Below are 16,174 nucleotides of genomic sequence, written 5' to 3'. Positions count from 1 at the left end.
CATTTATAACCTTGTATTCTGAAAAACTCCTTCACCACTTAACCCATTTTCTTGGAATAATTCTCATTGCTCATTTCAGGGCTGTAGTTCTCTGTGGTAACTGCTAAGCAAACTGATGTTATTTTCTAATAATATGTGCCAGAATTGACTCCAGTTGGTGTAAGTTAGGTTATATTAATATGCATTATACAAATTGTTTTGCATGGAAATTTTATGGGCCCTGTGGTATAAGTTAATCATTTTCTTCTTCTCTTATTTACGATAATCTGACAATGACTGAATTTTAAATTAGAATAATTTGACCAGTAGCTAATTTTTGCTGGATCTGGTAGAAAGAAATGAATGAATTTATTGTTTTTGTCTCTGCACACTACCGGATTTGACCCACTCCTGTAACTGGCTTAGAAGTGTATAAGTCAAATACAGACATACTTTTAAACAATTTTTTTGGTCTTTATTTCTCTCCTTTTCCCTTTCCTAATTCTTTTTCCATCTTACTCCCTTTATGATGACTCCTTTTTTTAGAGGGAAGGATTTTTATTTATTTATTTATTTATTTATTTATGGCTGTGTTGGGTCTTCGTTTCGTGCGAGGGCTTTCTCTAGTTGTGGCAAGTGGGGGCCACTCTTCATCGCGGTGCGCGGGCCTTTCACTATCGCGGCCTCTCTTGTTGCGGGGCACAGGCTCCAGACGCGCAGGCTCAGTAGTTGTGGCTCATGGGCCTAGTTGCTCCGCGGCATGTGGGATCCTCCCAGACCAGGGCTCGAACCCGCGTCCCCTGCATTGGCAGGCAGATTCTCAACCACTGCGCCACCAGGGAAGCCCCCAGACATACTTTTAAATACAACTTGATCAAAAATGTCTTTACTTATTTTAGAAAATATATAAATATTTTATATTTATTTAAAGTTTAAAAATCAGTCTCTGTAGGACGCTATTAAGTATGTATCAGACAAAAAGCAAGGCCAGTCGAGACATTTAGCTTCCCTTTCCTAGATACTTAGCTTCCCTGAAATTTAACTGAAATATGGCATAGAATTTCTGAGTAAAGATCACTATTAAGGAATATTGTCCACATTCAACTTTCTCATTATGCCTTATCGCTGCCATAGTTGGCTTTTTTTTAATAAAGGCTAACATCTTTGGTCAACTTTGAGTGTAAATACAAAGATAAAAGAATATAAATTTCACATATTAGATATAAATAGATACTTCCTACTGAAAATTATATCTGAAACAGCTATTCATTATCACTGATTCAAAAGAATCATTTATTTTTATTAATAAGCCCAATAGGAGATAAATAAGTTATTTCATTTTTGATAACTTTTGATAAGTAAAAAACTCAATTTATTGTCATTTTGAAAGAGGCTACATTGTAATAATGTTTTGAGAGAGTTTTGAATTCCATTTTCTTGGAAGGTGAGTTGTTCTTTGCAGTAACTTGCAGAGCATGCTGACTTATAATGCTGTCCTCCCGACAGAAAATCCAATCTGATTTGACAAGTCATGAGATCAGCTTAGAAGAAATGAAGAAACATTACCAGGGAAAGGAAGCGGCCCAAAGGGTACTATCCCAAATTGAAGTGACACAGGCATGTATTATTCCATTAACTAAGGAGCTTGTTTTAGTTGGATATTAAAATATAATCTATATTAGATAACTTGCTTATTAGCAAATTGGAATTAAGGGCATTAGTTGAAAACTACAAATAATATATAAATGATACAGACTATTTTGAATTGTACATTTTAAGGATAAAATAGGTTAATAAATTGTCGTTTATTTAGTATCACATTAAGAACAATTACTGAATTCTTCTCCCAAATGCATGTATTCTTTGTGCTGGACAAATGAAAAAGGGTTTCTTCAGTTTGTTTTTATTTTTATTCTTGTATATCTTCCAGAATAAAGGAAAATATATTAACAAGAATATGACTGGTTATTGTTTGGAAGGCAAAATTAAATTGGTGCTTTTTCTTTACAGAAAAAATTGCAAGATGTCTCCATGAAGTTTCGATTATTCCAGAAGCCAGCCAATTTTGAGCAGCGTCTACAGGAAAGTAAGATGATTTTAGATGAAGTGAAGATGCACTTGCCTGCATTGGAAACAAAGAGTGTTGAACAGGAAGTAGTACAGTCACAGTTAAATCATTGTGTGGTATGTATTTCAGATGGCAAATATGCAGCTACCCCTTGACTTTCCTTATTGGAATAAGGAACAATATTTGGTATACGAACAAAAATTAGCACAGGTGTATTGAGAGACAAGAACTATTACTGAAATAGTAGCCACTTAATACCTCTTCTGAAAATGTCTTCTTTGAGTCTATAATTTTTCAAGGACTGTGCAGAATATAAAGGAAATTGCCTTTGTTTAATTCTTATGGAACTTTGAAAATATTTTTACATAGAAATCCTGGAAAGAAATATGTTAGTCTGGAAACAGCAACAACAGCAGTATCTGCAGTAATAAAAACAATTCTAGAAATGAGTGCTGAGGAAGCTAAGTGATCCACACAAGTCACCTTTAATTCTCAAGGCCACAGATTAAATGAGAGAATTTAAAGACAAACAGCAAGTGAAAGGCAAAAGCAAAATTCCAATCCAGGCACGCTTACTCCAAACCCTAGTATCTTTCCATTAAATATCAGGGCTGGATATGCAGTGAAATTCTGCCTGACCACAAAGACAGAATAAAGAGGCACCGACTATTAGCCTGTAGTGTAAATCTGCACTACGGGGATTTTGAGCAGTGTTCTTTGTTCCACTTATTGAAAATTCACCAAGTCAGATGACTCTTCTGATAACGTAAAGCTGAATTATGAGGGCATCTACTAGAGTAATATAAGTATTATTATAAATGTATGTGTACTATGGAGTATCAGGGTAGAAATTCACATAAAATAAAAACAGTGCTATTAACATTAATGGGAAAAAAGTTTATTTAGTACTTTGTGTTTAAGTATTGTTCCTGCTTCTACTCCATAACATAAGTGAAAAAGAAACCCTTGGGTACATTTCAGTCATATCATTATGAATGGGAGAATATCATTCTTTTAAACAAAAATTTTCTTTGTGAAAAATTATGGAGTAATTTTTATTCAGTAACATAGCTTAATAACACAGGCTGCATTTCAGTGGCATCGTTATTATAAATATTCTCACCCCCAAAAGAAATTTTGAATATCATTTTATATATTAGCTGGTATTAGGTAAGTAACATTAGGAATACATGGGAGCATATTTCATCTTACATTTAAAAAAAATTGAAAGCAAAATGACCCACGTACATTATCATCATGGCTAAGTATATTCACAAAGGGAGAGCTGTTCATTCTTTTCTAGGAACAGGTCTCTAGTGGTACCTCATAAAACTTGTCTGCTAGTAAATATGAACTGAAAAAAAAAAAAAACCAAAAAACCAAAAAACCCTACCTGCACCCAGGTGTTACTATGCCCTGACTCAGTACAGAGGAAACAGTTCACAGTATTTACTCAATCTGTTTCTGGTTCTGGTTTAAATGTCAGGACCAATTCAAGTCGTTCTTCCATAAGGATATATTTTCTTTACAACTTTTGTATTTTTTCATTACTTAAGATGCTCTCTTACATATACTGTAATCATGGCCTTTGCTTTCAAGTAATTTTTGTTCTGTTAAAAAAAGTCTTACAGGGACTTCCCTGGCAGTCCAGTGGTTAAGATTCCATGCTCCCAATGCAGGGGGCACGGGTTCTATCCCTGGTCGGGGAACTAAGATCCCGTATGCTACATGGCGCGGCCTTAAAAAAAAAGTCTTACGAACATGAACACAGACAAATATAAAGACTATTCTCCTTTCTTAATGATAAATATTTTATCTGTCTATTGAATGATATGATGTAAATGGCTATTTAGTACTTTGAATGAACTTTCCTCATAAAGGTAAATAATTGACATTTAAAAAAATTTAAATAGTAAGTCATTTGGAAGTATCTCTGATTCCAAAATTCAAGAATTCAGTCCCAGTGTGATAATTAATTATTTAAATGTTTCTGAATACCCAGATAAATTTATAATTCCTAAGATAGAAGTAAATGAATTAAAAAATCATATGGAAAATTCAGAAAGAACTCACAATTATTAATAAAGGAATAATAACATCAGGCAATCATCAAAGAAGGGATTAAGGTGGAAATATTTATGTATGTAGCCTTAATTAATAGGATAATTGCTTAGCATTTACAAAATGCTTTGTTTTAAACACTGATTTCAAACTGAAAAGAAAAAAACAAACCTAATTTCTTTCCTAACTCCCAAATAACAGCAATTACCTACTAGCAACTTTATTTCTTAGTACCAATAAAATAAATATTTGTTGTTCAGGCTCACCACTGAACAACTTAATGCAGCAATGTGTAAGTAAACTATTACATATGCATGTATACATATAGACATATACATATGTACATGTACACATGCATACATATATACATACATTCAAATGCACATATCTTTCCAAGTAAAATAGCTACAAGGGAAAGCTATGACATTTGTTTCATGAGGATTTGTTATGGCAGTATACTACTGTGAACCAATATATGTGTTCTTTATAATTGTGATGTACATGTGAGTTTTACATAATATTTTATATCAGTCTTTAGTTAGTTAATCAGCCCCATTAAGAAAATAAATTTGTATAATTAATTAACATTTAAAATTACCTTCCCTCCTTATATGTGATTTAATATATATTGAAATTATGGTCTGGAAGTTTAGATGTTTTATCCCGACTATAATGTAGCACCATGAGAACAACACTGAACGTGTCTGGCTTGGCCACCACTGATTCTCTAGTGACTCAAATACTGTCTGGTATAAGCAGGCACTCAACAAATACCTGGGGAATGAGTAAATGAATTTTTCCAAACTCACAGCTAGAATTATATAATTGTAACATTTAAAAAGTTGGGTTGGCCAAAAAGTTCGTTTGGTTTTTACTGTAAGATGGCTCCACTAGCACTTAGTTGTGTTTAACTTCATTCAAAACAATTTTGTTAGATTGTATTGTGACAGCAGTCATATCAACATGCATCTAAAAAAAACACATCAAAATTGGTGAATTTTTGTGTAGCCATTTTAATATTGAAGATGGGAGAAAAAAAGCAATGTTTTCAGCATATTATGCTTTATTATTTCAAGAAAGGTAAAAACGCAAAAAAAGATTTGTTCAGTGTATTGAGAAGGTGCTGTGGCTGATCAAACACGTCAAAAGTGGTTTGCCGGGCTCCCTGACTTCAGACTATACTACAGAGCTACAGTAATCAAGAAAGTATGGTACTGGCACAAAAACAGAATTATAGATCAATGGAACAGGATAGAAAGCCCAGAGATAAACCCACACACATATGGTCACCTTATCTTTGATAAAGGCGGCAAAAATATACAGTGGAGAAAAGACAGCCTCTTCAATAAGTGGTGCTGGGAAAACTGGACAGCTACATGTAAAAGAATGAAATTAGAACACTCCCTAACACCATACACAAAAATAAACTCCAAATGGATTAAAGACCTAAATGTAAGGCCAGTCACTATCAAACTCTTAGAGGAAAACTTAGGCAGAACACTCTATGACATAAATCACAGCAAGATCCTTTTTGACCCACCTCCTAGAGAAATGGAAATAAAAACAAAAATAAACAAATGGGACCTAATGAAACTTAAAAGCTTTTGCACAGCAAAGGAAACCATAAACAAGATGAAAAGACAACCCTCAGAATGGGAGAAAATATTTGCAAATGAAGCAGCTGACAAAGGATTCATCTCCAAAATATACAAGCAACTCATGCAGCTCAATATCAAAAAAACAAATAACCCAATCCAAAAATAGGCAGAAGACCTAAATAGACATTTCTCTAAAGAAGATATACAGATTGCCAACAAACACGTGAAAGAATGCTCAACATCATTAATCATTAGAGAAATGCAAATCAAAACTACAATGAGATATCATCTCACAGCAGTCAGAATGGCCATCATCAAAAAATCTACAAACAATAAATGCTGGAGAGGGTGTGGAGAAAAGGGAACCCTCTTGCACTGTTGGTGGGAATGTAAATTGCTCCGGCCACTATGGAGAACAGTATGGAGGTTTCTTAAAAAACTACAAATAGAACTACCATACGACCCAGCAATCCCACTACTGGGCATATACCCTGAGAAAACCGTAATTCAAAAAGAGGCATGTACCACCATGTTCAATGCAGCTCTATTTACAATAGCCAGGACATGGAAGCAACCTAAGTGTCCATCTACAGATGAATGGATAAAGAAGATGTGGCACATATATACAATGGAATATTACTCAGCCATAAAAAGAAACAAAATTGAGTTATTTGTAGTGAGGTGGATGGACCTAGAGTCTGTCATACAGAGTGAAGTAAGTCAGAAAGAGAAAAACAAATATTATATGCTAACACATAAATATGGAATCTAAAAAAAAAAAATTGGTCATGAAGAACCTAGGGGCAAGACAGGAATAAAGGAGTAGACCTACTAGAGAATGGACTTGATGATATGGGCAGGGGGAAGGGTAAGCTGCGACAGAGTGAGAGAGTGGCATGGACATATATACTACCAAACGTGAAATAGATAGCTAGTGGGAAGCAGCCGCATAGCAGAGGGAGATCAGCTCGGTGCTTTGTGACCACCTAGAGGGGTGGGATAGGGAGGGAGATGCAAGAGGGAAGAGATATGGGGATATATGTATATGTATAACTGATTCACTTTGTTATAAAGCAGAAACTAACACACCATTGTAAAGCAATTATACACCAATAAAGATGTTTAAAAAAAAAAAAGTGGTTTGCAAAGTTTCGTGTTGGAGATTTCTCACTGGATGATGCTCCAGGGTCGGGTAGACCAGTTGATGTTGATAGCGATCGAGACATTTATTGAGAACTATCAGTGTTTTACCACGCAGGGGATAGCCAACATACTCAAAATATCCAAATCAAGCATTGAACATCATTTGCACCAGCTTGGTTATGTGAATTGCTTTGGTGTTTGGGTTCCACATAAGTTAAGCGAAAAAAAACTTCTTGACCTTATTTCCACATGCGATTCTCTACTTAAATGTAATGAAAACGTTCTGTTTTCAAAACAAATTGTGACGGGCGATGAAAAGTGGATACTGTACAACAGTGTGGAATGGAAGAGATCGTGGGCCAAGCGAAATGAACCACCACCAACCATGCCAAAGGCCGATCTTCATCCAAAGAAGGTGATATTCTGTATATGATGGGATTGGAAGGGAGTCCTTTATTATGAGCTTCTTCTGGAAAACCAAACAATTAATTCCAACAAGTACTGCTCCTAATTATACCAACTGAAAGCAGCACTTGACAAAAAAAGTCCAGAATTAGTCAACAGAAAATGCATAATCTTCCATCAGGATAACGCAAGACCGCATGTTTCTTTGATGATCAGGCAAAAACTGTTACAGCTTGGCTGGGAAGTTCTGATTCATCCGCTGTATTCACCAGACATTGCACCTTCGGATTTCCATTTATTTCAGTCTTTACAAAATTCTCTTAATAGAAAACATTTCAATTCCCTGGAAGACCGTAAAAGCCACCTGGAACAGTTCTTTGCTCAAAAAGATAAGACATTTTGGGAAGATGAAATTATGAAGCTGCCTGAAAAATGGCAGAAGGTAGTGGAACAAAACAGTGAATGTGTTGTTCAATAAAGTTCTTGGTGAAAATGAAAAATGTGTCTTTCATTTTTACTTTAAAAACTGAAGGAACCTTTTGACCAACCCAATAGAAATTATATAACTTTTAGAAATGATCTTTATTAACTTGGAATGAAGAATTAAATATATGTGTTATGTACCCTTACTTTGGTAAGTATAACTACATAATATGCGTGTCTTTATGTGTACATATAATTACAAATAGAAGCACTAAATCAACAGAAAATGCAAAAGCTGGATATTGACCACAGCTGCAAAATGCTACTCCATTAAAACTGTAACCATAGAATAGCAATTCAGGTGATCTCTACTCCTGTTTCTTTTTATTAATAATAGTATGAACTGGACACTATTGCTTATTATTCTGTTTTGTTTTATGTTTTAACTTAGAACTTGTATAAAAGTCTGAGTGAAGTGAAGTCTGAAGTGGAAATGGTGATCAAAACTGGACGTCAGATTGTACAGAAGAAGCAGACAGAAAACCCTAAAGAGCTTGACGAAAGAGTAACGGCTTTGAAATTGCATTATAATGAGCTGGGAGCAAAGGTGTGTGCATGCTGAAACCATAAGCACTGGCTACTTCCCACTTTCCTTATATATTGTAAAGTAAGAGTCAGTAATTATGCACAATTAATGTCTTAGGAAGGCTAAATCATTTACTCCCTACAGATAGATAGATACATGGATACATAGATACGTACATATATACATACACAGACAAAGAGAGAGATAGATAAATTCCAATTTGCAGTTCTTAAGAAACGGTAATTAATCAGCGAGGGTCTTCTTTTCAGTCTACATTAAAAAATATGTACAGCTCAGAGAGATTTTTATTGGTCCATCAGATAATTCTAAAAGGGTTTCTTTGTTCTAAACTTGCCCCTTCTTTTCATTATCTATAGTTACTTGTGATGACTCAAAGGCTGGTAATTTTATAAACTAATATACCTACTTATATTTAGGACTTATATTTAGGTACAGTGGAGTTGATACATTCTACATAGAAAGAGCTTTACTGAGACCAGTGGGGAGAAAAGAGTCTGTTTTTACGGCTCAGGTTCCCAACCTTATTGAATATAACACATCAATGAGAAAATTGTCACTTCATCTTAGACACAAATGTAAGTGCTTGCCCATGTTTGAGAAGTAGCCATGCAGAGGCAGAATTCTAATATTGCACCCTGAAAGTAGATTGAAGGTTATGTCTTGAAGCTACAAATTGCAAATTACTTATCACTGAGAGAAAGTGAGTTTTAGATTCAAATGAAAATCTGAAAATCACCATTCATATTAGTTGATAGTCTTTATTTTTATATTTTAAAAACCTTCTAATTTAAAGTTTTGAAAGAGAATTAGCTGTTTCAAATATAAATTATTGTCTGGGCCTTTTCTTTGCCTTGAAGAATTTGCACAAAATCTTTGCCTTTGCAAGAGTAAATTTAACATAAAGTAATGTAGAATAAATCACTTTGAATTTAAAACAATAAAAATGACATTAGAAGACTATTAGTGTCCTGATTATTATTAGTGTCCTTAATTATTTTTACTAATAACTAATACTTATTAGTATTATTAGTGTCCTATTAGTGTCGTTAATTATTATTAAGGAGTAAATGATTCTTATGATGATGTGAAGACCTATTTATCCCTGAAAATGTATATTTGGAAGTGTATGTTTATTTAACCATTTGGCACTGAGTAATATCATTAAAGCAAAATGAACGATGACTAAGAAATCATACTTAGCTTTAAAAGCATGACAGAACACAGCAAAAATGTGGGGCAGGCACTTATTTTTGAAATAAAGGTTTAGAAACATTAGTGATAAAGGGAATACGTACAAATATCATATTATAAAATGGCAGAAGTCACGTATTCCTTTTCTGAGAAAAAATTGTTCATGTTTAAATCTTCCAAGCACCTTCAACAATAGTGGTTTTGTTTTATGGAAACAGAGGATATCTTAATGTATCATTCTTTTTATATAAATATACAAACCCTTCTATTTTAATAGTCTTCGGAATTTAAATCATTTTACTTGCCTCAGTTCAATATATATTACTTTTTTGTATTAGTCAGCTTAGGCTGCCATAACAAAATACCATAGACTAGGTGGCTTAAACAAGAACATTTTGTTTCTCACAGTGCTGAAGGCTGGTAAGTTCAAGATCAAGGTGTCAGTCTAGTAAGGACCCTCTTCCTGGCTTGCAGACGGCCACTTTCTCACTGTGTTCTCACATGGTGGAGAAGGAGGGGGAGTGGGAGGGGTGGGGGAAGGAAGGGGAGAAGAGGATAAGAGGGATGGAGGGAGAAGGAGGGATATCTTTTTCTTCCTCTTCTAGTAGGGCCACAATCCTATCTGATTAGGTCCCACCCTGTAACCTCATTTAACCTTAATTACTTTCCAAAGACTCTATATTCAGGTACAGTCACATGGGAGCTTGGGCTTCAATTTATTAATTTTGGGGGCATTTCAGTTCAGAGCATGACACTTTTCTTAACACAATTTTATTAGTTTGGTTAATATCACCAACTTAGCTTAATTGTTCAATGAATAAAAATAGAGTTTCTTATATCTAAATCTATTTAATTTTATTGAGTGATATTACACCTAGCACCCTAGATATAATAATACTTACAGTTCCTGTATGCTTTAAATTATATTACAATATACATAAATAGCAATATTCATTTTAGCCTCAAATGCTCATACTCAAAGCCTCAATACTCATGTCAGCCTCACTTACATTTTTAAGCATTCATGAAATAATGATTTCTACTACAGGTGGCACTATTTTTAATGTATCCTTTCTCCACCAAAAAAAAAAAAAGTGTAAAACTCAATTTTCCTTAAGATGACAGTGTCTCCTGTTTTATTAAAACATATTTATCTGGATATAAACAAAATAGAATAAATAAAATCAATAATGCATTAGCTCTGGGAAGATAGAATTTCTTTGAAATATTGAATCTAGAATTCTTTTTCTACCAATAACACGTAGAAAAAATAACTATGCATAGGAACACACCATAAGGTGTATATTTTTTCTCCCACATACAAGTAAAATCCTTGCACTCAAAATGGCAGATGCTTTCACTTCCCTGAAGGGAAGAATAGAAGGGAAAATCCGTAAAGAAAAAATAAAATAAAATTGAATTTGCAGCCTCAGCAACTAAACATTTTTTTTTTTAATGTACACACACCTCTGTTAAAGAAACAAATTTTGTTGAGTATTTGGAATTTTTCTCAAAGTTTCAGGGTATTTATTTTCATTGCAGTATTTAAAATTCTTTAAAGATATCTTTGGCATTTTTTTCATGCTTATGGCTGAATTGTTATTTTGTTTGTAGAATATATAAGTGTGTGTATATATATATACACACACACATATATATATGTGTGTGTATATATATGTACACATGTGTGTGTGTGTGTATCAACAAGAGATAAGAGATTCTGGGCTTTTTAGTCAAACAACCAACTCACAAGATGTAGGCACATCAGGAAAAGTGGTGGAGAAACACAAATTTGTTCATTCTCTGTGTGAGACCATGGAACAATTTGACTTTGAGGGTCTTAGTTTTAAACACTGAGAACTGGAACACAGGATCAAGTCATGATTTCTCTATTAATGAGAGTGAAAATTTTGTTATGGTATCAAATTTTGTTGCCCCCTTTGGATAATAAATGTATATTTAAGGAGGAAGTGACCTATTCTTTGTGTTGTTTTTGTGCAAAAATGAGACACTTTAAAGATGCAATGACAATAAAATTGGCTATTCTAAATATTTTATAAATATTTTTGCCTTTGGAGAGAAATAGTATTCTCTCCCCATTTTGATTCCTTACCAGTAAGGGCAAGCCTCATTTGTAAATGTTCTTGCCAATCTCTTTGACAGATGACTGAAGGGTTTCTAAAAGAAACGTGTCATATCTTCAGTTTGATTTATATCATTCTATTTATTTAAAAAAATTTGTCCATAATTTATTTTTTATTTATATTAGAGAAAATAATACCTTTTCTTTCTACCTGATGCAGGACACTATCTTTTGGAGAAACGATCTCATCTTCCCTAGACTGTGCTTATTCATTATTAATATTCAGAATATATAATTTTTCTAAAATATTATTTTTAAAAAGTAAGAAAAAGGTTATTTTAAAATGACAAAAATATGAAATTTCTGATTAAGTAGCTAAAATTAAACTTGAATTGAAAAAGTAAACCAAACTACATTTTATTATCATTCTTTTCAGGTAACAGAAAGAAAGCAACAGTTGGAGAAATGCTTGAAATTGTCCCGTAAGATGCGAAAGGAAATGAATGCCTTGACAGAATGGCTGGCAGCTACGGATATGGAGTTGACAAAGAGATCAGCAGTTGAAGGAATGCCTAGTAATTTGGATTCTGAAGTTGCCTGGGGAAAGGTAAAACCTATATCACTGAAGGTTATTTTTAGCATACATGAAAACATAGAGCAATATGATTTTTCAAGGAACTCTTAGTGTGCAACAATAATAGATTCATAAATATTATTGTGCTTCATTCTCCCATTCCTCAAAAATTCATCAGTAGTTTAACTGTATATTTCAGGATTACAGTAAAGCCAGTGGGAAGCTTTAGCAAGTGTCTCTCCAAAGCTTGTTTAGAATTAGGTAGGTTATGAATAAGTCCTTAAAAATATATACATCATTAGTCAGAAAGTCAGTCCAAAGATGAGATTCTATGTTCCCTAGCTTGCCTAAGAGAGACTATTCAGGTGGACCCCACAGCCACGAGGAAGGCAAAGATGCAGAGACTGCAGACAGTTGGGCAGGACAGACTCGCAAGATCAGCGGATTGTTGATGTCGCAATCATAGAAAAAATCTCATGGGGTCTGTATGACCGCTATCGTTTCCATCACCAAACGGCACGGGATTTCCTTTAATCCTCGGCTGGTAGATTCTTGCTGTTTCTCTGACAGCCAATCAGACATCATTGTTCTCTACAGTTCAAGGTCAAGGCACTAATAGCTTAATATATTTTTTTCAGTTGATATATTACTGCATTACTTAAAAGTGTGTTGATATAAAGTAAATAGTTGATATTAATAATGCGTTTTCACCTTAAACTTTGCCAAGCCTTTGGGCACTTAGAAAAAAATAAATCATAGCACACTCTGCCCCCTCATTTTTATAAATTAACAAACATGTGCCTGCATTAACTAGATGTTTAAGAGATCTGTGCTTTATTTTTAATTCAAGAAGCCTATCTAGATTATCCAAATTTGGGAAATTTTAATTGCATTATGTAAAAACTTAGTCATACAATGAGACCAAAACTGAAAACTGATTTTCTTTATGTAGATTCAGATGACAAGTAGATGTAAAAATTTGTTACATACAATTTTTGTCAAATAAACAGTAGGGAATAAATGTCTCTTTCTTCCCTTTCAGAATAGATTTGTTGTTAGAAATAAGATACTTACTTGCAGTTATTAGTTCAGGATAGTATATATTGTGAGATTATTAGAGTAGTGAGTGTATAGAGGGTACAGATTAGAAGTTACATTGGCCTTTTATTTCCCCTTATCACCCAAACAAACATTATATTTCTATGTGATAATTTAGTTGGGATCAATGGCAATCATGTATTTAGGTGCAGGCTGGGCTGCTATAAGAAATAAGCCAAAATTCCATTTGCCAGATCTTAATCACATGATCATATCTAGCCTTCAGGGAGGGTGGCAAAAGATGGTCTCTATCTGGCTGGGTAGCCAGTGTGTCCTGCTGAAATGATGAGTAGGTCTTATAAATGAAGAAAGAGAGAATGCATTCTCGGGGACAGACAGCAGTTTTGGCCAGAGCAGTATCAACTTTTCCTTTCCCATCCTAAGATAAAGACAGAGAAAGTCCTGAATGATCTATCTATCTATCTATATATGACCTACTGATGGCAGTTTCAACCATAAGTACTCATAAATAAACAAAAAAGCCCAGAAAATATTTATGATCTATTAAAGTATAAAATATGGTAAAACATCCATGGGACATGTAGAGGATTCATTAAAATGATCCAGGCTTCATTCTGTCATCCTTCCCTTAATGGTAGGGACAATATATTTGGTTGTTCATATCCAGTTTAATGAATATGTTAGTTTACTAGGGCGGCCTAACAAAATACCACAGACTGAGAGGCTTAAAGAACAGAAGTTTATTTTCTCACAGTTCTGGAGGCTGGAAGTCTGAGGTCAAGGCTTTGGCAGGGTTGTTTTTTTCTGAGGACTCTCTCCATGCCTTGTAAATAGCTGTCTTCAGATGGTCTTCCCTCTGTACATGCATGTCTCCCAATTTCTCTTATAAGGACACCAGTCATATTGGATTAGGGTCTACCCTAATGACCTTTTTTTTTTTTTAACTTAATTACCTCTTTAAATGTCCTGTCTGCAAATAGGGTCACATTCTGAGGTATTAGGGTTAGGACTTCATCATACGAATGTTGAGGGGACACAATTCATCCCATATTAGTAGAGTAGCTTTCTAAATATAATGAGGAATGCTAACATAATGGTGCACAAAGGAGTAGAGCTATACATGAAGGGAATTTGAGCAATTCTGACTGTAATTTATAACTGACTGAGGTGAAACTACAAAAGTATGCCACATATGAACTCAAAATTCCGGAGTCTCCATAAGGTCATTGAATATGTCACCTAAGGAGATATGTTTGCTTTAGCCTCACCATAAAATCATTAAAATATCATAAGATAAAGAACTTGGCAAGGTTTCTAGATAATCCTTGTCATATTAGAAAGCTTGAGTGTTCTGGAGATGGCTCAGCTTATTGAGTCTATCTGAAGTATTTTCCATAAAACTCTGGAGCAATACTAATTTGAGATCCAACAGGAGAAAAAGGATAGAAATCTGGCATTTTTCTTTGTCTATATGATAATTTATCACTCTTTCTTGATCTTTTGAAACACTAAGCTGCTAATGATATACTTTTAGACCCCTTAGTGGTCAAATGAAAAGGATACACATTTACATCTTAATTACATAATTTTTTAATAAACTCATTTGGAAGGTGCTGAAGCTTTTTCAAAAATTACAGTCATATAGTAAAAACATGCAGCTTACAGATATAAAGCACTCACATTTATGATAATGATTCTACTTTCTTAAAATGAAAAAAAAGTTAAACTTTCATATATGAAACCCCATGACTCCTTAGTATATTCTCATTTCAAATGCTTTCTTGGTAGATGGAGAACTTGACTCAGACTGTTAGTCTCACCTGCCATTTCAAAAGATAAATGTCAGATTTCTTTTCAAAACAAATTCATCTATTTATTTTTGGTTTCTTTTTATTGAAGTATAATTGGCATATAACATTGTATTAGTTTAAGGTGTACAGCATAAAGGTTCGACATTTGCATACACTGTGAAATGATCACCACGGCAAGTCTCATTACCATCTGTCACTATGCAGAGTTACAAATCTTTTTCTTGTGGTGAGAACTTTTAAGATTTACTTTTTTGGCAACTTGAAAATTTGTAATATAATTTTGTCAACTGTAGTCACCATCCTGTACATTACATCCTCATGACTTATAACTGCAAGTTTGTACCTCTTTTTTTTCATTTCCCACGTTCTTTTTATTTTTTCTATAATGTAGTCAGTAGCACAAGCTTAATCACTTATTCGAAAATCAAGTGATGTTCTTTCCACCTCATGCATCATCACCAGCAATAAAAATCCTGAGATTGGGACGTTTCAGGCAGCATTTTGATACCGCAGTAGGTGGAAAAAATCCAACTTTTTTTTTCTTTTGCGTTTTAGTAGCCATTGGCATTTTATTTTTTCTTCCAGTTTTACTGAGATATAATTGACATACAGCACTATATAAGTTTAAGGTGTACTCCATAAAGATTTGATTTATGTACATCATGAGATGATGACCACAATATGTTTAGTTAATATCTATCATCTCATATACAAACAAAAGAAAAGAAAAATTTTTTCCTTGTGATGAGAAATCTTGGCATTGACTCTCTTAACGACTTTCATATATAATATACAGCAGTGTTAATTAATCATGTTGTACGCTATATCCCTGAGTACTTGTTTATGTTAAAACTGAAAGTTTGTATCTTTTGACCACTTTCATCCAATTTCCCCTCCCCCAACCCCCTACTCTGATAACCATAAATCTGATCTCTTTTTCTATGAGTTTGTTTGTTTTTAAAGTATAATTGACCTACAAAACTATGTTACTTCCTGGTACACAATATATTGATTTTATATTTCTATACATTACAAAATGATCACCATGATGTCTAGTTACCATCTGTCACCATACAAAGATTATTATTATTTACTGTATTCCCCACACTATGTATTTCATACCCATAACTCATTTATTTTATAACTGTAAGTTTGCACCTCTTAATCCCCTT

At 33.8% G+C, this 16,174-nt stretch overlaps 1 protein-coding gene across 1 annotated transcript in view; it reads left to right on the top strand.

Moving 5' to 3' along the window:
• LOC118889001 (dystrophin) overlaps nt 1-16,174 on the top strand; it is a 1,535,792-nt gene that overhangs the window by 429,619 nt on the left and 1,089,999 nt on the right. The window contains exons 27-30 of the mRNA XM_036840547.1: nt 1,486-1,596; nt 1,990-2,163; nt 8,129-8,284; nt 11,995-12,165. Coding sequence (XP_036696442.1) covers nt 1,486-1,596; nt 1,990-2,163; nt 8,129-8,284; nt 11,995-12,165 — 612 coding nt within the window. The remainder of the gene's footprint in view (nt 1-1,485; nt 1,597-1,989; nt 2,164-8,128; nt 8,285-11,994; nt 12,166-16,174) is intronic.

This window comes from Balaenoptera musculus, chromosome X (genome assembly GCF_009873245.2).
Source record: "Balaenoptera musculus isolate JJ_BM4_2016_0621 chromosome X, mBalMus1.pri.v3, whole genome shotgun sequence".
Lineage (NCBI taxonomy): Eukaryota > Metazoa > Chordata > Mammalia > Artiodactyla > Balaenopteridae > Balaenoptera > Balaenoptera musculus.
This window is presented reverse-complemented; position numbering and strand designations above follow the sequence as displayed.